At 38.3% G+C, this 24,981-nt stretch overlaps 1 protein-coding gene across 1 annotated transcript; it reads left to right on the forward strand.

The window, feature by feature from the left end:
* Window positions 1-6,329: 6,329 nt before the first annotated feature.
* Window positions 6,330-24,317, forward strand: LOC149302692 (synaptonemal complex protein 2-like). The gene is made up of 17 exons (XM_089482313.1): window positions 6,330-6,353; window positions 7,176-7,313; window positions 7,405-7,527; window positions 9,569-9,596; window positions 9,695-9,780; window positions 11,595-11,629; window positions 14,835-14,880; window positions 15,548-15,640; window positions 15,736-15,796; window positions 16,734-16,882; window positions 17,531-17,606; window positions 17,738-17,850; window positions 18,361-18,424; window positions 18,518-18,593; window positions 19,765-19,813; window positions 20,785-20,846; window positions 24,251-24,317. The coding sequence occupies exons 1-17, from the start codon at window positions 6,330-6,332 to the stop codon at window positions 24,315-24,317; spliced, it is 1,290 nt and encodes a 429-aa protein (XP_089338439.1).
* The last annotated feature ends 664 nt before the right edge of the window (window positions 24,318-24,981 follow it).

The following is a 24,981-nucleotide window of genomic DNA, read 5'->3' on the forward strand; positions in this document are numbered from 1 at the left end:
AGTACCTGCTGTCAGTCTGTGCAGGTTTTTGTGAATTTCACTTGTAGTGATCCGTGATCCTGACCCCTCCTTCCACAGACAACTAACACAATACAAAAAAGACAAGGAAACGCAGAGATCACAGAGCTCTGATCACTCAGGAACACGACGATCATCCACATGACAAGTCTAAAGGGATTTCATGCAAATAAACCCAGGGGTCTGACACATCAAAAGGTCAAGTTCTGCATTTGTTCGGTAGCATGATCGCCTCATCATAGCATGAACAATCAAAAACCGATAATTACTAATGATCCCTCATTCAGCAAAGAATAGCTGGAAAAATCAATTTAATAAACATCCAGATTAACCTGCTCTAAAATACAGCGCTATGTGGGAATTTTTTGGAGCAATTAAATATTCTGGACTTCCCTAATTTTCTGGAAAACCATATGAGTTTGGGGGATGTCATATTGTCTTTTTAATCGTTAGACAGACAGCAATCCTCTTATCGCTCATTCTTTCTAGGTGCGCTACTGAAGGCTTCTGGATTAAATATTTATTTTTATGTATATTTATTATATGTATATTTATATTTATTGTACATTTCAATATGTACATTTTTACATTTTAATTATTTTATACATTTTAAAAAATGTTACAATTTCTATTACATTTTAAACATTATATATATAATTTTTGAATACACGTGTGACTAAAGCTTACATGGTACAAACCAGCCTAATCGATTTGAAACATTATATATTGTAAAAAGCACATAAATGATTTCTATGTATTCTGTAGCTTTAGTATAAATTGCAGAGATTTTTTTACTCATTCTGTTTTCAATCAGAGACTGTTTACTAAGCTGCTCAGAATCAGTTTTATTATTTTAATGGTCTATTTAAAGAGGGAAAAAATCCTCTCTCTATTTTTTAAATAGCTCAATCGATGATTATTTTCACAATAAAGTAAAAGTGTCCTCTCAGTGGATGTAATGATTAAATGTATATCTCATATTTACATTTGGTTAAAGGGTGTCATGAAACATTTGGACATGGGCCATTGTTTGTAGGGAAATTAAACTTATTTAAACACAGAACTTATGTGATAGGAGATGTTTTAATGTTTCAATTAAGATAATTCTGCATAGTAGAAGTTTAGTCAAATAATATGGCAGGAGGAATACTATACTATACTACTATGTATAACACTGTATATATCTTATAGGTCCATTTAAAAGACAAGAGCAGAAAAATTATTTTGTAAAGTAGCAAATGTGGCACTGGTTACAATGCAAGTATGAATCATTTTCAATGCCCAATTTCATAATGCATTAAGATCTGTCCATGGTGGGTTTTTAATGTAAATGTGGTGTTTTGGGTTGCTTATTGAGTGACATTTTGTTTTTCAACCAGCACCTTCTTCTGTTTGTCAACAAATATAATTGTTTTGAAGCTATTTGGTTTAAAGGTTTACCTTATGAAACCCGAGGTTTGAATTTGAGTGTGGCACAACTAGCATTATCTATCCATTCCTGAAGGTCTCTTCCTTCTCCTCATTCACGCTTACACTAGCTGTCTGAACCAATCAGCAACAATCAGCAACTCAACATCAGGCCAGAGGTAATGGGGATGAATAATGATGCAGATCTACACACCCAAGGTGGGTTTCTAATACAAGCCTTCCTTTAATCTCTAAACAAAACTACCTGGGTTTATTTAAATAAATACATAAATCCTAGGATTTGGAAAAGGCTACATATTTGCTGTTTTCGATAACTGCTTTTGGCAACTAGCAGAGTACCTGGCAGTACCAGCAGTTGCATTAACAGGAATAACCATACAATTATACATATACCCCATTCACACACACACACACACACACACACACACACACACACACACACCACAAAGTTTAGGGTCACTTAGCCCAAGCCTCCAAACAAGGACATTTCTAGCTGTGAACCATAATTACAAAATGATTTTCTAAAGAACTTGGATTAGGGAACACAACACGCCATTGGAACACATGAGTGATGGCTGCGGATAAAGGGCCTCTTTGAAGAAATTCCATTAAAAATCAGCCATTTCCAGCTACAATAGTCATTTACAACTTTAGCAATGTCTACGCCGTATTTCTGATGCATTTGATGTTATTTTAATGGACAAAAACTTTTGAACGATGGTGTACATACATAGACATAGAATTTGACTGTAGATTAGATAGAAGTTTCGATTTGGGTACGGTTATAAAATGGGTATAATACCATAGGTTGATATTTGGGTACAAATGGATGGAGTTTAAGGAGGAACGGGCAAAACATAAGCAGAGCTGACAAGTGCTCCTTCTGCCGCACCCTACACCGTGCTCCAAAACACCTTGCTCCTAGTCCTTGCTCTTTGTCTGCATTACAGGGAAATGGAAATTTTGCATTCATTAATTCAGAAAATGCAATAAATAATTGTAGTTGATTTGGTATCCCAGTTAATAATTATGGGTTATGCAATCCAATAAAACAGTAAATTATTCTATAGTCACTCGGTCTGATTAGTCTGCCATGTTACCTAAAATCTCTTTTTGGATTTTGGCCTTCTGATATGTTCAAGATAGCCTATACCTGTCCCATGCATGTTCTCTGATTTTACTAAATTCTAAAACTTCTGCTGGAAGGCTGTTCCACTTATTTACCACCATCTCAGCAGAGGAAAACCTCCTTGAATATCTCAGCTTCCGAAAGCTTTGTATTTAGATCATGACATCTCTTCTTTAGAAATAGTCTTCCCAAAAAACACCTTGTTAAATCCCTTTATGTATTTAAATATTTTATCATAAGTGCCTGAGGAGGGAGTATTAAAAATGAACCAAAAAATTAAACTATAGTCAGTTGGTCCCGGAAATAAATCTATTTGAAATAATTGAACGGTAAACCTGTTTCAGACTGCAATGGAAATGTCAGATAAAACGAAGAGATATATCGGCTGATAGAACTGAGATAACACATAGCACTGTTTTATCTTGGTATTTTTCCATTGCAGGAGGCCTAAAATCCAACTCAATACTAAAATTATTGTATCTTATCTAAGCTACCGCTTCCAGAATTTGGAGGAATAGTTTTTCCCCATTAATGTATTCATTTGAAAAAAAAACATACAGTTTCATTTTGAATGTTTATTATGTTTAGACTCTTAGTGCCCTGATTCACATTAATCTTCTAAATCTTCTGATCAGTTGAGGGCTGGTGTAGAATTTTAGGGTGACAGTGGGTGGTTGGTCCAGCAGGTGGCGCTGAGTGATCAGTCAGGCAGTAACAGTGAGGCCTGGGAATGCTCATCTTCAGACTGGTTTTGCAGCCATTGTTGCCACAGTGATTGATGGCTTTTTCTGTGTGTGATAGGAGATCCAAGCACTTTTGTCGTCAGTGTAAGCACTGATGTCCATTGCGCCTCAGCACCTGGACGTTGTTTCTTGAAAGCTAAGGAAAGAAAATGTAACTTTATATTGTGTGCTTATGGGACTGGGCTGTGTGAGCACATAAAATACAATATAAAACAACTTTTTAATGTGATGTAATGGTGAAGAGAACTATAGTATTTTTTTAGACATGCGGCTGATGAAACATCCTGGAGGACTGACAATTTGACAACGCCATGATGTAAAATGAATAGCCATGTTTTAAAAAATATAATGCTCAAATATAGAATATATCTCTTGCATGTTAACTGTGTTCATGGGTAGCTCACTGGCTTATAATCAGCAGACATGCTATTAAAACAGATTTTACATCCAGTGACATATTCTGGCCTAGGCCTAGGGAGAAAAGGCCGCCTGGTGTTCTGCTGCTGAATGGGCTGGTAATACTGCAGATCCTAGTTACATAGTCTCCATAGAGTGCATTAAAAGATGTTGTGTCCTTTAAGACCTTGAACACCGGGGTAAGACATTATACCCTGGCACCTCATAGTGAGGATGGCGCCACGGAAGAGGTTACTGTTCCCTAATATCCTGTAATTTCTTGGCTTTTGTGGAATTTTACTCCCATGTATTCTGTGAGACCCTTTACTTTTCCACAGCCCATGGTCCTATGAGTTCAAGGTGGCTTGTCTGAGCCATTTCATGTTGGTCACACGGGATGCTCTAATGGCAATCCCTTTAAATTGGTGGTAGAATTAATTGATGTTATTGGCTGCACTTTGGTTATTTCCTGAATAGTTACATATTAACAAAGCAGTTAGATTATCTAGTTTTAATACAATAGTCAGGACAGTTAACCTATTCTTTACAGGACAGTCATGCCCTGCAGTCGGGGGGCTGCAAGGAACATCTCTCCCTTCCGACCCACCTTTTTGTTGGTTGTGTTATTATTCATTTCAGGTGTGTTTGTTTCTGGGCTTTTTTTCTTTTTCCTCATGACATGACAGCGATTGTTTGCCTCACCAGCCAGGTCCAAGCAGCTTTGTAAAAGAAGGTTGGGGAGTCTGGATAGGCCTGGCCACCTATGCTGGGCTCTGGTGAAGCGGGGTGCCATATACGTCCCCATGGCATGTATTGTTGCCTGACATGTTGTTAACTATATGTTCCAGTTATATTGGTGCTGGTGAATTGTTCGTTTATTAAAGCTGTGGCCGCTTTTTAAAAGGTTGTCCACATTATTTGTGTGTGTGTGGGGGGGGGTATTTATGTTTTTTTGCCTACCAGGGGGTTTGTTTTTTATACAGGGGTCAGCACCAACATTGCCCATGGTGGACACTTACTGGGTCTGTTGTGGACAAGTTAATGATGTTCTACGGACCTTCACAAACCACGCCACGCACACTGGTCCCTTGTACGGATACTTTACCTATCCCTGATTTTATATTATGTTACGACACTTGGGTCTATGTCAGTCTTGAGCCATTTGCATGAAATGTGTGGACTTTAATGTATTTTGCTTCAAGCATATGGATGCAAACATTATGTTTTTATGGTAAATACAAAAACTAGACACAAATAAAAAGCCATGTTTTTAGGGACAGGCAAAGGGGAAGGATTTATGATGAGTGGATCCCATTAGTGCATATTTACCTCCCCCTCTGGATCTATCAGTTAAAAAGGGGTAGTTGGCAGGTTTGGCCATTGAGAAGGGAGATATAAAATGGGTTAATCTGGAAGCACGGGTGGATCGTGGAGATCCTAATTAAGGAGGGTTAAAAGGGAGGAGATAATGCGTTACAGCTAGAGAGAAGCTGGCTAAGTAAATGCCATCGCCTTGAACAAAATAAGTCACCATCTTCTACGACTCTACTTAATGATCAACCAACTTTAAGCTGCTGAATATACTGTCCCAATCCTGTCTGCCAATATAACCTATAGAAGTAACACATTCATTCACATCTTAATAAATCGTACGCGTAGAGCCATACCGCTGCACGGTGTGTTTAAATATACAGGCTCGTGTACTGCCCTACAGCCAGAGCGCGATACACACAACGCCGACGCCCCACCCCCCGCAGCGCCCATCAATTTAACGGATCGTACATTGTATCCGGTGCAGCTGTGCGGTGGGGAGCCACGTGTGAGGGGCATTTCCCGGGAACCGTCCTGATTTCTCCATGCAGAGAAGCAAGTGAGATGACTGTGAGTTTAGGGACAGACTGCGAAGGTAGCTGCGGGGAGAGCGCATTCAATGAAAATAAGGAGATCAATAGCAGATGTGCCAAGGATCGTTATTATATCGCTGTGTGGGGGGCACTAGTGACGTGGTATTTGCCCCTGCTTGTGTTTTATGAGCTCTTGTGTGTTATATATATATATTAGTGTGTCGGTTAACCTTCATACATATTTAGTTGTAAAAGCACTATTCATGCTGTGTGTATAGTTTGCTGTGATTCTGATCAGTCAATCCACACGGGCAAATATACACCTTAATCCTAATTGTGCAAATGAAACCTAGCACTTCCACATTTCCTCTCCTTTAACTGTGTGACAGATGTACCTTTAAAGATTTGTGGAAAATAAATGGGTTTATTTGAGCATTAAGTACGTTGTACTAGATGGCTAGATGATTCCATTGTTTGCTAATCACTTTTGATATGTTTTGAGGTCTTTTTTATTTTTTGTAAATGTAGGTACTTGGCTATAGAATATGGCAAAAATAATTGTATTTATAAATAGGCAATGCTGATCGCATTTAATTATTTTAAACATGATGCATACAGAAAACACATTGCTTATTATTTCATTAATGCCGAGTAATTTTGTGTTTCCAGACACGTCTTCTTTGTAAGATCCACAGCGCCCTCTAGTGTTTACTGGACTGTATTTACTCTTTAAAAATACACTTGCAGGACGAAAAGCCACAGAGTGAAAACATGGACAACCCAACAGAATACTATGTACGTATATAACAAAAAGTTCTGGGTTTTTTTTCCAGCACGGGTTATTTTACTATTACCAAGTAAGTGCTTCCTTTCAGTGTTTACGCTCCCCCTATCAAGATACCTCTTCTTTGGTGGCTCCTCCTAGACCTTCTTACTGTACTTTGTGTTAAATAACATTGGTATATTATTTGGCTTTTAGTCGTATTTCATTATTTTTTTTTAATTCCATTTGGGGACCAATAAAGCGCCCAGTTTGCTGAACCGCTCCTCCTTTCTCACTCATTAAAGGTTGTTGTTCAAAGGGACAGTCTAGTCCTTGAGAGATATATATATATATATATATATATATATATATATATTATAGCTATATCTCTATTTATTATTTTTTTTTTAATTAATCCAAATTGGCGTACTGTTTCTTGCATTGTTCTAATTTTCTCCTACCATGATGGTCTGTGCTTGAAACAGGAAATGCAAACAGGAGGCATACTTAAGTACACTTCCTACACATGCTTTGAACAATGGGAGCTGACATCCCACTGAAATCAATGGGAGTAGAGGCAGCTAATTGCATGTACCCCAAACCGATGTTTTAAATATGCTTCCTTCTTTTAGTTAAGTTAGCTACGGAGAGGATAACACCCACGTTTAATTTTTGAACCGTAGTAACTAAAGAATGGATGCACTGAACTGCATGCATTAAAATATTGAAATCCATGCAAGATGATCTGTGTGACTGCTTTTAATATACATTCTTTAAAAAAGGGGGAAAAAAACTTTCCTGAGGTAGAAGCTTAAGCTTTGCATCTGCCTTCTTAATTTTTATTATTTTTTCAGTTGGAAGCCTTAATCAGCGATGCTTTTAAAGGGAAAGGCTTCCAGAAAATAACTGAATTATTTGAAGATAAAATAGTGTGCTCTTCCCAAAGATACAGCAAGGTCCTCTTAAACCAGATGGACAGACTCATAAATAAGGCAAGTTTGTTGTAATAGCGAGATGTGATTTTGCTGGTTTGCAGAGACAAGTTTGAAATGTTGTGTTTATATTTCTTTGGTGTCATGATAGGAATTGGATCGCAATGAGTTCAAGCATGTCTCATTATTAATGAAGTGCATCCAGTATTTCTGCAAGAATGATTGCCAAGAAGGTTCGACACTGATTCAGCAAGGACTGGTTGCAAAGATAAGTGTACTTTTTACTACATTTAAGTGAAATCTTGTTAAATGTTTGTTTTTTGTTTATCATATCCTATCATCATATTTATCATGTTCTATTTATATGTAATGACAATGAAAGTCTTATTGAATACTCAATATGCTATTCTATATTGGATCAAATTTTCTATAAAAATAGTCAATTATCTTGGGGGAGCATGGAGGTCTCTGCCTCAAGGTGAGAAGTAGTGACATCATAGCTTGGTGTTCTTAACACCCATATTGGGGTTGAGTAAGGAACAGGAGGCCTTTGCTAGGCCACCAGTATAATGCGTCCTAAGGTGCTGTAGAACAGTTAGGCAGGCTCTGATTTGTCTGAGATTTTATAATGTGCCATTGTACACAATTTTTATAACAATACCTCTGCATCATGCTTATTTTTTTTTTTCCCCCATTACATGGTCTTATGGTTTGAAAGAACAATCGACTTTCTTAATATATCTGGAAAAAAAGATCCTTCCATATCTATTCTTGTAGAAGAATTTTATGATACAGCTCTGGTATGTTTTTCCGTTTATCCCAATTTATAGAGTATTTCTTCACCTAAAATCTGTCCACTTTACAACAGTGCCTTTTATTCATTTTCGTCTGCACATTTTTTTTAGTTAGTGACCACAATTTCAATTCCATCTGTCTTTGGCTTAAATCTACAAAGAAATAAGCCTTATCTTATATTATCATCTGCCAGTCCATCACCTGTTTTCTCATACAACAATAAAAGGTCGGGTTTTAAACTGACATACTTTTTTGTAATTTCTCTGGTTTGTATTTTAACGTGCTGACTGATCACCGGCGCACAATCGTTCAAGGAATGCCTGATCAGGTGATCTGGACAGGTAGATGTCACTGACACCCAGAAGTTCACTTTGGGATAAGAAAGCCTCAGTAGGGTTTCTCGACTTTGCTTGGTTCTCCAATTCCTCCCCCTGCTGGCTGATTGTAGTTATTATAATCTGCAATACAGGGCTATGGAGCCCTGCTTGTTGATCACATTATCGGCACATACAGATCAGGAGGGGAGAGAGAGGAAAATAGTTTCACCCTCTTCTTGGGAAAAAAGAAATAATAAAAAAAAAAAAAAAAATAGAAAATGGGTAAAATATTAAATATAAATTAATTTGATTGGGAGCCCAGTAATATCACCATGACATCACTGGCCTAAAAAATGTAAAAGACATCCCCAAAGGGATCTCGCGCCCTACTGCAAAAGCCAAACAAAAAAAATCACACACACCCCCAACCTCTTTAAGTCAATAGAATTAAAATATATATGTAATAAAGGGTGGTATGTAAAGCATGGATGTGGCCCTCTGGAACATAACATATATGTATGTGGGGTATGACTGTAATCAGGAGGTGTTGCTGAACATAAATTGGGTAATTGTTCAGCTGTATTTAACCTGTAAAGATAAGAGTGAAGTGTAATTATCCTACTAATATTGCTGGAGTACAATTTAATTAAGCATCCAATGGCACTTGTTAAATTGTGCTATCCACAATGACTAGTCAATGCACAAATATCACAATAACAAAATATTACTCCTGTATCTCATAACGAATGTAAAAACTATTTCTGTGGCGGTGTGCATTTGCAAAATTGTGTTGTTGGCACCTAAATGGAGAACTTGTCATCTGTCTTCTGACTTGGCTCTGCTGTGCTCTTATAACCTATTGCTTTTAAAAGTGATCTTGTCTTCTATGCTCGCCACTAAGACTATGCAGTTCACCAGTGGGGATATTGCCTCATTCAGTGCATAAATGGGAAGCTGCATGCTAGGCCGAGTTAATACATTGATATACAGCTAGTTTTTTTGAGTCTTGATAAAATCTGTGTACTTCTTCTATATTTTTGCCTTAGTACAGCTTGACTTTTGTCTTAATCACGAATTCATTTGTAAACCACAACATCTATAGAATTTTTTTTGTCTTTTCGGTGGGTAGATATGAGGTATCTGCTAAAACTCAAATTTATTACAGTATCCCAATATTTCTTAATACTTTGTTTTATATCCTAGGTAATTTGTAAGAGTAACTGTGAAGATGGTGAGTTTTTACTTTTTTTATGTTAATATGCCCTTCTTGGGTAACTTATTACATCTTTGTCATTGCAATTGACCTTTTTTCTAAATTCTTTTACTCAGGAAAAAAACAGTTGCTGGATTCTTTTTTGTTTAGACTCGCTCTTGTTGTAACAGAAAAATGGCCTCCTTGCCATCTTCGTATAGAGGTGAGTGATGTATGTAAGTTTGTGCCTGGCCTATATGAATCGGCTGACTGCGTTGAAGGCCTTCTTCTGATGCCATGTTCCTGTTATCTACTAAACCCTGGTAAAGGCTCTGAGGACCTTAAACTGCGTATTGGATAGTACATCACGGGAAGACAAGAAAAGGCTCCAGGCTTCTGAGGAGATGTGTGTGCTAACGTACGTATCATTTAGCAACGAATATGTACGTTTTCTGCTCTACATCCACTACTATTTTGCATATTTTGTCACACTTTTAAATCTTTCAGATCATGCAACTAATTTTTATATTGGACAAAAACACAAGTAAAAACAAAATGCAGTTTTTATATGATGGTTTTATGTATAGAAGGAAAAAAGCTATCCAACCCCCTACCTGCCATATGTGAAAAAGTAATTGCCCCCTTAGTTACTAAATCAACTAATTCATCAAATTCAATAACTGGTTACGTTTCTCTAGACACGCCCAGGCGGGATGACTGCCAGCCCTGTTGAATCTAAGCATCAATTAAATAGAACCTGTTATGTAAAGTGAAGTAGGTTAAAAGGTCTCAAAAAGTAGTACATTCTGCCATAATCTAAAGACATTCAAGAACAAAGTCATTGACCTCTATCAGTCTGGTAAGACCAGCAAACCGCAGTGAGGGCCATTGTCTACAAATAGAGAACTTGGATCTTGGTGAATCTTCCCAGAGTGGGCAGCCCAATAAAATTTCTCCTAGAGCTCATCGAGAACTCATCCAGGAGATTACAAAATAAGCCTTACTAGTCTCGGTTAAGGTCAGTGTTCGTGATTCCACAATAAGAAAGAGATGGAGCATCCATGGGAGAGTTGCAAGAGAACCACTGCTGACCAAAAAAGTACGCAAAGGTGCATCTGACATTTGCCAAAAAAACATCTTGGTGACCCCCCAGACATTTAGGATAATATTCTGTAGACTGATGAGTTAAAAGTGGATTTTTTTTTTATTTTTTTTTTGGAAGGCATGGGTCCGTTTGTATGTGGTGTGAAGCAGCTGCAAAATGACCTGAAGCACACAAGCGAGTCCACATCTGAATTGCTAAAAAACAAGACTTTGGAGTGCCTAATCAGAGTCCTGACATGAATCGGATTGAGATGTTATGGCATGACCTTTAAAAAGGCAGCTCATGCTCCAAAACAAATCTGCCAAGAAGAGTGGCCCAAAGTTCCTCCACAGAGATACTCATTGCCAGTTATCAAAATCGTTTGATAGCAGTTGTTGTCACCAAGGGTGGCACGACCAGTTATTAGGTGATATAGGTTTTGATTAACCCTTTATTTTCAAGTCATCTAAAAGCTGCATTTTGTATTTATGTATGTTGTATTTTACTTAATTTACGTGGATGATCTGAGACATTGAAATGTGAAATACTTTTTTACAGCACTGTAAGTTACATTTCTTATTCTGCAAAGTGCCACCTTTTCATTTTCTGGCTGGGGAAATCTGTCAATGTCCCTATGACTAAACCATTTTCTTAAGCAGTCTTGTCTTGTTTTTTTTTTTTTGTTTTTGTTTTTTTTTTTTTCCCCTACATGCTGGTGGCCCAAACAAGAACTTTTGTGAGGTATGCTAAAGTATTTTTAAAAAGTATATATTTATAGACTGGAGTGTCTTCATTAAATACATTTGTACAGTATTGTGGCTTATAACCAACTGTCTCCAGAGTTTTGTTTTTTTTAAGGCATTTTGTGGTAGGCATTTATGTCTGTGGTTTAGTATATCTGTGGTCAACATTTTTGTTTAACGTATTTTTTTTTTATTTTTTTTTTTTTCTAGGCAAGATTTAGCAAGAACAATATTAGAAGCTGGAGGTAAGTTAATTCTGGTTTTGTGGTGTGTTTTTTTTTTTTTTTGTTTTTTTTTTATTGTTGCCCTTAGACCACATGACACACACCTTAGACACAGTAGCAAAATCCCATCACGCTTTAAGGGAAGCATGATGCTGTAGCATGTGTATAAGAAGTTTTTCTCGTGGGCATCTGTTATAGAATATATTTCTAGCTATATTTAGAAATCTATTTAAATGAATGTTAAAATCCAATTCAAATGAATTTCCCTTGTATCTTATGTGCATTGATAGTACCTGCTACCTTGTTACTTTTACAGTAATTGGGAGTAAATATATCTTGTTGGCCTGGCATTGTTTGGAGGTAGTGTTGTGTTAAAAGGACAGTCTAGTCTCACATACAGCCCCACCAATGAAGAATACATATTCAAGTAATTTATAACATGCGTTCCTTAATCTGTTTTGTGGGGGGGAAAAAAAGAAGTGGCAGCTCTCCTGTGGTCCTATTTTCATGCTGCTTTTGACAGCATGAAGGGGTGGGATACAATCAGTTGGAGAGCTTTTTGTGCATGCGTGTGTCTTGGTGTTGGCACTATTGTGTGCGGTCTCGGGCACTGGTGAGAGAATGCTATAGAGAAATGGAAAGCAGACTCCTTTGTGGTGGGCTTCACCGTGAGGAAAGGTAATGGTTACCCCAAATTTTTCTACAACCAGTGCAGGTCAAAATAGCAGATTTTGTTTTTATTCACCATTTGTGCAGCTCTAATAAGAGTGTAAAAAGGGCTAATATCCTTCTATCTAAATTGATTTTTTTGTCTTTATGTGCATTCTCTGGGTCTCGCATACTTTCAAGCATTTTCTGTTGTATAAAGTGTTCTTGTCAATGTTCACAAATCTCACATTCCAGTATAGCTTCATAAGTTTAAATGTTTTTTATTTTAAGCAGAGAAGTAACCAATGCACTAGTAATCTGCAGCGCAATCTGTTTGTTTTTTTTTGTGTTTTGTTTTTTTCCTGTGACACCTGGGGTCTTCTTCTCCCTTCCCCTGTGGAGATTATGACATCCAAGTTGCTATTTCCGAAGCACTGTGCAGGCTGATGGTGAAGAAGTGGCGAGATAACTTTGCTCTACGCTGGTTTGGTGACAGTTTTCTTGCTGATGGTTTCAAGGAAATTAAGGATAAATATTTTGAAACGGTAACTTGCATTTCTGCTACTTATTTTGTTTTGTCAGTTATGTTTAATTGAATGGCTGTGGAGTGAATAAGGCTGCGAATGCTCCCATGAGTTCGGAAGATAAACTGTAATTCAGTGCCTGTCATGCTCAACTGGTGACTACCAGTGTAGTGACTATAAATGTTACAGGGTTTCATCTGGGAATCTGTCTCAAGTCATAGGGCATTAATGGATTATCCAAATGCTCTGAATGTGCGGCTGCAGTGCTATAGTTAATAATCTGCCAAAACACAGCCATTGGCCCCAAGACGATGCCAGCACTATGCAGGCTCAATAGAGTTTTTATGCAAAGATGGAGCATCCGTTTCCACTGCAAGGCATGCTGAGACACAGAGCAAAATGCAAACATCAACAGCTTCACCAGGTATATACAGGCAGTGTGTGTGTACAGTCAATAATAGTGAAACGCCTTTAGACATCAAAACATACCACGCCACCAGCAATCATTCATACTTTGATGTATAACGTACTATGAACAAACACTAATCCAGACGGCAGCAGAAACTGTAAAACGTTTACAGGGGCACAACACAATTGCACACAAAGAAGGCTCTCCGCAAGCTGGCACTCCTCTGCCTCTGATGAAAGGTCCTTGTACATGACAAGAGTGCAATTTGGAGCCCTGAGTGAAGCAGAAAACTGGCTGTCAGTCAAGCCATCTCCAAGACAATGAGGGACACACCTGGGCCAGGATGGTAGAAATGTCATTGAGTAGAACCAGAACCTTCCTCTGGATGATAAGGTCTCAGAGGCTCTCCATAGTCCAATCAGAACATGGATCCCAAAGCACATGGTCTCTACACAATTTGCCATTGACCTATGTTTCTGAAGCTTTGCTGAATTTCCCCTGACTGGAGAACAGTGCATGTCATCCATGCACAGTGAGGTCTTTCTCTGCCTTCGTCCTCCTTGCATGGCGATCCCCCTTATCTCGGGATTCTAATGCAATCAGCGAAGAACTATACAACAGGCAAAAATTGAGGTGAAATAAGGCAGTGTTGTCTTGTTTACAGAACAAACTAGAAATTTGCTCAGATTTCCAGCTTTTAACCAACACCAGGTAGTAAATGTTTTGGTACGGAAGGTCAGCGTACGAGCAGAATGTCACACCTATTGCAAGGCTTGCTGTTTGCATTTGTGACTTTTTGTGTAGCGTGCACAAAAAAGTGTGAGTAGAACCCTACTTGATGTATCGTACAGTCTTCAAGGAATGTGCAAGCCAATGCCCAAAGTGTAGTAGAACATAACTCACACGCAGCCATAAAAAAGCAGATCCAAAACCCCAAAGGGCCAGTATGAGTTTACTTGGGTGATAACTATTATTGCAACTATACTTAACGTATGTTCTTTTTATCAAGAGACGTGTGTATATATTTTACAGGATTGTAGAAAATTTTTGAATAGCTTGAACAAAAGACTTCAAGACAAGAGTGGGTATGTTTGTTTTATTTATATAAATATACTGAGAAACTGCAGAGAAAATTGAAACTGGGTCCTCTTTCCTAAAGTTAGGTTTTGGATGAATCTCAAATAAGGACTGGGTCTGGAGTTGAGCACCAGTTTTCAAAGACTACGTAGAATAATAATTGCCCCAGTCATGGTCGTTACTTGTTTTATATTTACACCTAGAATTAACAAATCTAGGATTCTGACAACGATTTACTAATTAGACCACCTAGCTTTATAGAATAACATTGTTTGGACAATATAGTAGAGAATTGTGTGTGTTTAGCCTCATCTGACCCAGAAAGCCATCCTGTGCCATACTTTAATACAGTTTTTAGTTTTAGTGATACATACTTGAAGTTTATTGAATATTTTTATTTGGCTGAGCTGATTTTCTGTGCAAAATATAAGTAACAATTAGAAATATATTTTCTCTGAATAGAGAGATTGAGGAGATTTGTTAGTTTTTCTTCTAGATGTCCAATAAAGCCAGTATATCACAATATCCTAATTCTAATGTCTTATTTTTCTTTCTGTTAACGTTGTAGGGTGTTCACATTTCCCTGCATTACTGTTTTTGCCGACCTGGATGAGGTACCGAATCGGTTTATATTATGTATATATTATTGAGTAATTGGTGGCATTATTCTCCTTAGTGATCTGCTCTCTAGCATGACAGGTGACCACCTTGAAGGTGAGCTTTTTAATGCACAAGTTGAAATGAGTGCTGGTAAACAGACTTTTTCTGCCTGCTCATTTATAAACACGAATTTACTGTAGCTACACGCAAGGAAACTGTTCCTCATACATGTTTTGCATTTTGCTGCCTGGAAGAACACTGTACAGATGCATTTGGTCTAGGACACCTATGACTCCTTTGAAATAACAGACAGGTCATGCATTTGGAAACGGTTCACAATTTCACATCGCCTCACTGGTTAATCTTGGCAGGCTTTGTGAAAATTCTAATCGGGATCAAAAACGGCTCTGAACTACCATTAAGCCATAAAAGTCAATCTGTGTGAAATTTCCACCCAAATGGAGTTTAAAATGTGCAAAGGGTCGAATTGGGCCTGCGTCTTACAGAACTCAACTTCTATAAACTAGTAGATTAGTGAATATACCTCAAGACATGAATACAAATGCACCCACGTGCATTTTATATATATATATATATATATATATATAACGCCACAGTTCTTGAATGTTTGCATTTATTTTTAATTTTTTTTTTTTTTTTTTTTTTTTTTTTTTTGAACAGTTAGCAAAACCTCAGGATGAAAAACTAGAACAATTCTGGATTGATTTCAATGTTGGAAGTCAATGTATTTCTTTTTATATAAATAACATGGAGGTAGGTATTCTGTGTTTAAAAAATAAATAAATAAAAAAAAAAGCAGCTTGGTGTTGCTTCATGTGGGTTGGTAACTTGAATATGTTTTCCTGCAGGGATCTCTTTGGGATTCTGTCCGATTAACGAGTGATGCTCTTACCAAGTACACCCTCCAAGGTACTGATATTTTTCTTAATCCTGCTCCCAACAGGGGTTTTCATATCTGTGCACTTTTCCTATATGATGTATAGGTCACTTTTTTGAATTTATATTCATTTGATACACCTGTGGCCCATCATTTAGCATGAATAATATATTAAAATATAGAGGGAACTACAGATCTGCGATTATTTTATTTTTTTTCTTATAGGGTTGTGTCTACAGGTTAAGTGCTGCTGCTGGGAAGAAACACAATTTACAAACAGTAACACCACAAGCGCAGTTTTTTTATTTTTGTAGGTATACTAGAGATCCCTTTTGGGTCTTTGCATACCTCAGAAAACATTTTCCCACTTTTTGCTTAGACCCCCGTTGCAGCTGATCAGTGTCTGCATTACCTGTGATCAGCCAGCAGAGGGTTGTGCTGATCACAGCAGAGTCTGCAGCAGGGACTTTGTGTGATCTCTTGTTTTTGGCACATTTGGCAGCTGTAGAGTGCGCCACACTATTACGTTCTAAGGGTCATCAAGGACCCATTACTTTGAATGTGGTTTATAAGGTCTTGTATTTTCTGAAACTGAAAATGTTTTCCAAAGGTGACAGGCTTTCCGTGTGTATGTGTGCGCACAGGGCCGGACTGGGAATGACTAAACAGCCCTGGCACTTTAAAGCCGATGGTTGCCTAATGATGAAAGTGCAGTGACTGACTGCTGGATAAGACTGGGCACGTGTGGCCAGCTGCACAGTGTAGCACCTGAGATGCTGTCAGCTGGGGTTTGTTGACCATTTGCCCTGTGTGCTAGATTGCCAGTCAGTGTGTGTGTATGTAGGAGTCTGTTCGTTCTTTCTTTAACCAAATCCCACTGTGCGCTGTCTGTTATGTTGCCATGTAATAAATACCATGTGTTATTTAAATTTACATTTTTATTTTTTTTTAAATGTTTGTGTGCTTTAGAAATTGATGGCCAACAAGTTTTAAATATATACCTGAAGAATCCTCTAAAGATCAACAACAAGGATGTAACAAAAGTGAAGATCTATTTCAAACCAGAGCATGATATTAAGAGCGCAGTTCGTAGGGTATTTAATGAACAAGGAGACGTGGCAAGTTTTACTTTTTTTTTTTTTTTCTTTTTTTCTTTCATAAATCATTCTCCAAATATTAAAATTGTTTTATGATTGTAAGAATGTCGCATTTACTGCTTTAGACGGATACGTGGCTTTGCCAGGGTGTAGAATAGCTGGCCTTATAATCTAACGTATACCAAGATGGCGCATTCCGTCACTCAGTCTACATGCATGTGATGCTAGACAATATTTTGTAAGTCCTTCCTTTGGGACCTGATAGGCAGCCTTGCTGGCAGTTAAATGCTGGTTCTTCATACGGAGATGGCACTGAGTTGGTAGAATAGGGTCTTCAGGAATACATGCTGCAGAGCTGGTCCTGACCCTATCAGGCTTGCTCAATGCGGGAAAATTCAGTAATTAACTGTAGTCTTGGAATATATATATATATTTTATTAAATTGTATGAAGCCAAAGGTTATATGCATAGTCTTAATGCAAACCTGACTGGATATTGGCAAATGTAACATTTTGATCACTGTTCCTTTTTCCTTTTATGTGTCCCCCCCCCCCCCCCCCCATTTTCCCAACATTGATTGGGCTGGTAACACCCTTCCCCACTACTTTTTATCCTCTAGTTGCTAGCATTTTGTATTGGTTTGTAAACATATTGATCTCTGTCCCTAAGGTTTGCAGTCCACCTTCAAAAGAAAAGCAAGATGTGAAACCAGCAAATGAGAATACTAGTAAATTGTTTAAGGGTGGTAAGAACTGAATTTTTGTGTTTTGTTTCCTAATTGTCAGGTATACATAATCGTTGTATGTGTTTGTTTTGTTTTATGTACCCCTTCCATTGATGTTAAATTGTTACCATTTTATATTTTTCTCTCAACAGTAAGAACAAAGAGTACAACTTTTGAGCAGTGGAAGACAGATCAAGAAAATGTTGAAAGGACAGAGTCTTTATCCGACATTCTCTTTTCCCAGACTAGTGGACATTCATCAACTGTGAGATAATATACTATGCGCTTTTGAGAATTCTAGTGTCTTTTCTTCACTACTTATTTAACTGTTGTGTTGATGATTCTCTAAAGAATTACAGCTGCTGCTGTTATTGGTTCCATAACAGTTTAGGATGTGATTTCCATACCATCCCCTCCCACCCCACCAAAGGAAAGATTAGCCAAACCCAACACCCTCATTTTATCCCTCGAGACATCTCTGTAGATCCCCAATGAATGTATCCTGCAAGAAGAGCTTGGTTACCTGTATAATGCATAGTCTTGTTGCGAACACATTTTTATACGTTGTATAAGGTCAATTCAGCATTTCAAGTTTAATGTCCTTCATAATGAAGCCAAGCTGTTGAAACTCCAACTCTATTGCGGATTCTCCCTTTAGGTAATAGTAATTTAACTCTGTTGAAACATGATACTACTATAGGGAGTAAGATCAAATAATACTACCATGATAGTAATAGTAGTTGGTCTAACTACCTATATTTATTTCTTCTTCAAGAAAGCCAGTTCTGGAGCAGTGACTGTTGAAAATATTCTAACTGATTCACATGAGACATTAATAGGTAATGACCGCCATGTGACAATGCTGCCAAACTTACATTATAGTTGTCTATACATTTAGCACTCATTTAATTTGTATTATTTCACTTAACAAGAGTCTGTTCCGCTTCAAGCGGTTATCCCCTTTGCTGAAGAGCAAGCTCCTACATCAGAGACCCTGGAGGATAGCAGGTGAGGGGTTTTACTTGTTAACATTTAACACTGTATACATTTTTAAAAACAAACAATACATGCGTAACTTCAAGAATTCTGCACGGCACCTTGAATGCACACATCCACAGTAAACTGACACAAAATAAGAGGAAAAATGTTTTTTTACTGTAACAATTGTATTTTGTCTATTTTGTTTTAATCCTGTATGTTTTTAAATTTGCTTGAGCAAGGGACAAAAGGAATAGTCATCCACTGGACTAGTCATATGAGTATGGTGAATCTTCTTGATGACAAAATTCTAACTAGCTGGGGAGGAGGAGGGGGGGGCACAGTTGGCCTTGGGTTACATTAAATTAACCATGAACACTATATGACACAAGTATGCGGATACTTGACCAGTGGGACAATTGCCCTCCCCCTTGAGAAAGGTGCTGGCATGCTGCAAGAGTATGGAGTCCTGGAGTTACTGCTTTTATCTTCTCGATTGTGTGTGTGTGTGTGTCGTTCCCAAGGTCTGGCTCAGGATCCACCACTGCAATCACACCTATATGAGCTTGGAGATCCCTTTCCAAAACCATGGGCATTTGCCTTTACAGCTGTAACAGCCTCCAGCAGTCCTTCCACAAGATTTTGGAGTGTGCCTGTGGGAATTTGTGCCCATTCAGCAAAAAGAGCATTTGTGAGATCAAGCCACTGACCTTGGACAAGAAGGCCTGGCTCACAACTGGCGTGAGCTCACAATGCATGGTGATCTTCGGCTTAGGTGCAGCTGCTTGGCCGTGGAAACTCATTCCATGAAGCGCTTGACGCACAGTGCATTTGCAGATGTTGCTTCCAGAGGCAGTTTGCAACTCTGTACTACGTAATCTAGTAAACTGGGCATCCTATGACAGTGCCGCATTAAAAGTTATGGAGGGCTTCAGTGTGATCCATGGTACTGCAAAGTTTGTCTATGGAGATGTCATGCATGTGCACTTGATTTTATGCACCTGTTAACAACTGTGGCAGAAACAACTAAACTCAGTTAGGAGGGGTGTCCACATGCTTTGGTCATATAGTGTAGCTAATAATTAAATCTTACTGACTGGTGAAAAAAAATCTAATTATAGCAAATCACATTACTTACTTTTTTAAAATATGTGACTGCTTGAAATGGTTCTGAACTTGCTCAACAATTGGTCTTTTCTAGAAATTTAATCTTAGATGATTCTGCAGATGTTTTGGAGGTTCCCACAAAGGTATTTTTCTTTTCTCTCACTTTTCCCCAGGTGTCTTCTTTTCTTTTATTTTTTCTATTTTTTTTATTTTTTTTTTATTTTTTTTTGCCATGCTCTCCAGGTAAATTTTTTTTAAAGCTACTTTTGTTTTTCGTAAAAATGAAACGAATCCAACTGAGTAAGGCCCAACTTACACTACTGCACCAGCAGCCTGGCCCAATCTATTTTAGATAATCGGGCATCCTCTGGGGGGTGATTGAAGCTCAATGGCAGGGCTGGGTTAACAGTGGAGGATACTGCTCCAGGGCCCCCGGGTGTTCTGATGGGTCCGTACCTCTTGCCTATCCCACGAAGAGGCGATCCTCCTTCACTGACCCCGAGTGCCCCGAAATGACATCACTTATCGGCGTGTCGGTGAGGGAGGATGATTGCTCCACAGCGCAGAACACGATCGGATCCCTGCTTAGTGAGTGATGCTATCCTCTTCATTAAAATGTATATATCTCGAATTCCTAATCACCGTTGTAATATATTGGGTGACATACTTTTTGAGTGAAATGTTGTGGTTTTGGTTAGAGAAAAAGCATCCTATCAGGTGGCTTTGATGGCCCTGTTCTACCTATTCTTATAGCATAAGAAACATAATCCCCACTAGGGAGTGCTCTGATCCTGTAGCATTATACGTCTTTCAATAAATCCAATTTGGAACCAATATTTTTTTTTTTTTACGGTGATGCCTATGCTGTTAGGTTTGATGGCCATTTTGCCATACCAACGGTAAAAAAAAAAGGATTATAAACACGTGGCTTTATTTTAATGTTCTCAGAATTGTGAGAAAACGGATAAGCTGAAATTCACTTGTTTGGCATGATAGAACACTCACTAGTTTGTGTGGGCATTTTTAATAAAGAAAAATACATTTTCATTAAATATATATATGCTCCGTTTTGTTTGTAAGGTCTTTTCTTTTTACCTGTATCTTGAATTTTTAGGACTCTGAGTCACATTCACGACAGATGAAAGAGGACATCCTAGATGAGCAGACAACCAAAAAGTATGATATAAGTATATATTTCGGGCTTTTGCTATGGCAATGTGTTTTGATTTGCATGTGTGAATACACTTAACTGTGTGATCACTGAACAAGAAATATATATATATATATATATATATATATATATATATATATATATATATATTTTACACCTGTAAGCATGACAGGGTGTGTTTTTTGTAATTGCCCACAGAGCAGGCATTTTAACCCCTTAATGACAGCCCGTACATGTACAGGCTCAAAATGCATTGTTTTCAATGGGTTTAGGCACCGTCCATTGTCCTTAAGGGGTTATTTTCCTATGTCATGTTTAAATTGCCACCACAGGGGAGGGAGATCTGCTTGCCCCATGTAGGACTAGAACAAACCTTTCATACCGTACTGTCAGTAGCGAAAATAGTGAGCAAAAGGCCCTTGTGCAAGATGGCCTTGTAGGCCAATTCCCCCCCCCCCCCCCTCAATTTTGTTTTCTTCAGCAATTACCACATTTATAAATAAATCAGATTAAACAGATTAAAAAAGTGAGGCCAAAATGTCAGAGTGGAAAAAGCTGAATTATAGACTTTCCCAGATTCCTGGCCATGTGCTTTTCCCCTGGATTGTAATCTGTTTTATTTTATACCCTAGCATATACAGTAGGGGGCAGTCCACCAGTCGATGACCATCTCTTGGTGTGCCTGCATCTGAGCGCTAGGAAATGAATGGGGGTTGTTGCGCTATATTTTTGTATTTATAGTTTATTATACGTATATTTTTACATGTTATGTTTCTTTGTGGTCATTCACAATCATGCTGCTCTCCTATGATTTTTTTTTTTTTTTTATTGAATATGCCACAGAACAAGAGAACAATTACGGTGTAATTTCAAATGACATATTAACCCCTTCAGTACCGGGACGTACCTGGTACTACCTGGTTAACAGTCACTGGTAGACCGGGACGTACCAGGTACGTCTCCTCCAAAAAACGCCCCCACATCACCACAATCGCGGTGATCGTGGGGGCGCTGCTGCTGCTGTCTGCCCAGGACTCCTGGGCAGACAGCACAGCCTGTCTAAGACCGCCCCCAAGCCTACGATCACTCCCACGGAGTGATTTTGTAGGCAGAGACAGCGATTGCAGAAAAATCTGCAACCGCGGTTTCAGCTGCCACAGGCAGCTTCAGGGAAGGGGACCTGATCCAACACCCCCCCCTGCTGCCTGATCGCTCCATGAGAGCGTCAGTGCAGCGTTAACCCCTTCAATGCCGTAATCGCGGCATTGAAGGGGTTAATTCCCGTTTTGTAGGGGGCTCTGCTGCTGGTGGTCTGCCTGGAAGCCCAGGCAGACCAGCAACAGCAAAAACGACCCCCCAGAAGTCCTGTAGGACTGATCAGAGAGACTCCTCCCCTACAATCTCCAGTCTATTGGATATTGTGTCCCAGCTGCCAGAGGCAGCTTCAGGGACAGGGAGACAGGGTTCTTTGGTCTCATGTGGAGACCAGACCCCCCCCCCCCCACACTTCCTCAGTTAACCCCTACCCCACCTCTTCCTCAATTAACCCCTTCAATGCTGCGATTGTGTATGACCCCCATCGCAGCATTGCAGGGGTTAATATTAGTCCCCACAATATCAGTCAATGCTGTGCTTCAATTAATAATAATTAAAAAAAGAAATTAAAAAAATAATAATAATAAAAAAAAAAAAATAACAGCACTGACCTGAAAGTCCAGGGTGCTTCCAGGTCAAATGCTGGGCTGGGCTGATCAGATCGCTCCTGGCCAATAGGAGTGAACGGATCATTATGGCAGCCCACGGATGTCCCTGCTCTACAAAGAGAGAGGGGTCATCTAGGGTAATAATGAAAAAACACAAATTATTAATAAATGAAATAATCATAATTATTACCTGATCACTTGTCGGTGACATTTTAAGTCGTTGATTATTGATCGGTCTCCCTGATTGATGTCAGCGGCCTAAACCTGTCACTTACAAGTAATCTGATGAAAAAAAATATTTAAAAAAATGTAAATGCACATGTTCCAGTTTTGCCCTGATAGCTTCCTCAAAGTGCATGAACCATGTATGTGAGGTCTTGTTGGAATCAGGGGATCTTGGTGAACAAAATGTGGTGTTTTCTTCCACTGTTGCACTTATGGTGTGCAAGAAATTCAGTGCAACATTGAAATGTATGCGTTAAAAAAGCAGTAAAATTTCCTTGTGAAGTTTGGCAGACATAAGTGAAGAAATGGCTAGCTGAAAACTGTCAAAACTACCCTAGTTGAACACCTTGACTTGTCTACTGTTCATAAATATATACTTTTATGGGGTAATTTACAGTGGGGGGCTTCCAAAATGTCCCAAATGGGATATGGGCCCAGGAAACCAATTTCTGAAAATTCCAAATGTGAAAACGAAAATGCGCATGTTCCAGTTTTGCCCTCATAGCTTCCACAAAAAATGCATGAACCATGCATGTGAGGCCTTGTTGGAACCGGGGGATGTTGGTGAACTCAATTTGGTGGTTTTTTTTTCTGCTGTTGCACATATTCTATACAAAATATAATATGAAATCTAAAGCAACATATGCAAAAAAATATAAAAATACCTCAAAATTTGGCAGCAATTGGCGATAAAATCCCTGTTTGAAAAGTGTCAAAATGACCCTAGTTGTACACCTTGACTTATCTACTTTTCATAAACATATAATTTTAGGGGGATAATCAGTATCTGTGACAACTATTGCAGTTATTAGACTACCATGCCAAATTTGAAAAAAATTACATTTCAAAAACGTGATGCATGCCTTGCAATATTTGCCCTATACTGGTCAAAATAGATAAAAATCCTGGCCATGTTGGGTGGTTTCCAAATCAGGACAACTTAATGAATATATTTGGGATAATTTTTTCCCATTGGTTCAATGTGTGTACAATTTGTATGTATACAAAACTGTAAAAAAAAAATGCGTTTTTTCATTTTTTCCCCACTTTTTCCAGTTTATTTCAAACAAAACAATGTACTACCCAGCTTAATATGGTTTAAAATGAAAGCCCTACTTGTGCTGAAAAAAACAATATATGATTTGTGTGGGTGCACCAATTGATAAGAGAGAAATTACAGTTGAAGAAAGACATGGCAAAAACACAAAAACGGCTCCGGTCCTTTAGCGACACGTTAGTATCAAAATCCCGGTCCTGAAGGGGTTACTATTAAGTAGAGGCGACAGAGTTGCAGAGCAACGTTCATGTAGGGTTTCTTTTACTTTGTAAAAATAATTTGTATAAAGGTGTTAGTCAGCCTCACGGAGACTTAGTGGCCACAAAGAAGCCTGTTCGGATCATGAACCATGACCATTGTACATTAAAGTGATGGTAAAACTTTCTTATAAGGCGCTTGGTGATATGTTTGTCCATTTTTGCAGGAAAGCTGAAGATTGTTATGAATTACGGTGTTCTTCTGACTCCCTTTTTTGCGATGAGGTACTTTGATCGGTATAGAAAGTTAGAAATGAAACCCTACACCTGTTCGTAAATCCTGATAAGTGAAATTTAGTCAGTATGTTATTTTTAGTATGGTTTTTTTTTCCCCCCTGTGTTTTGAAAATATTTTTGCACTTTAGGTTTCTATATTTAGCAAATATACCTAGTTTGGTTTCTTTCATGAAGTTCAGACCCGAAGTTCTAAATTTAACATTTGTAATTTCTTATTTTTTTCACCCTCTTTGCAAGAACAGGAAACAAAACTATTACCTAAAATAATTTTTTTTATATATCTGTAGACCTAAAATATCACAGAAGATAAGGAATTGGTTGGCCCATCTTGTGTGCTTCTTTCCTATAGAGCTTGATCTTGTGATGTCAAATTTCTTATTGTATTGACATTTATCGCTGCTGCTGGAGGGTTATTTCGTGTACCTACCACCCTTTCAGAGTAATGCTTTCTTACACTTCAAGCATCATCTATTGACTAAATGTAATTTTCTATCCCAATCTTTGTAACGCTATGCAGAGTAATTCAAAGAGTTTAGAGTAGGTTAGCTAGACATAGAGCAGAGAAAAGCACCTGCTAGTCTGAGGAGTGCAGCAAAAAAACGTATTTAATTCTGTACACTCCCTACTGTCGGGGTTAGCTAGTCTCCTCTCCTTCACTCTG

The sequence above is a fragment of the Sceloporus occidentalis genome, unplaced genomic scaffold (assembly GCF_023333645.1).
Source record: "Sceloporus occidentalis isolate IW3139 unplaced genomic scaffold, rSceOcc1.0.p SCAF_18, whole genome shotgun sequence".
In the NCBI taxonomy this organism is placed as follows: Eukaryota; Metazoa; Chordata; class Lepidosauria; order Squamata; family Phrynosomatidae; genus Sceloporus; species Sceloporus occidentalis.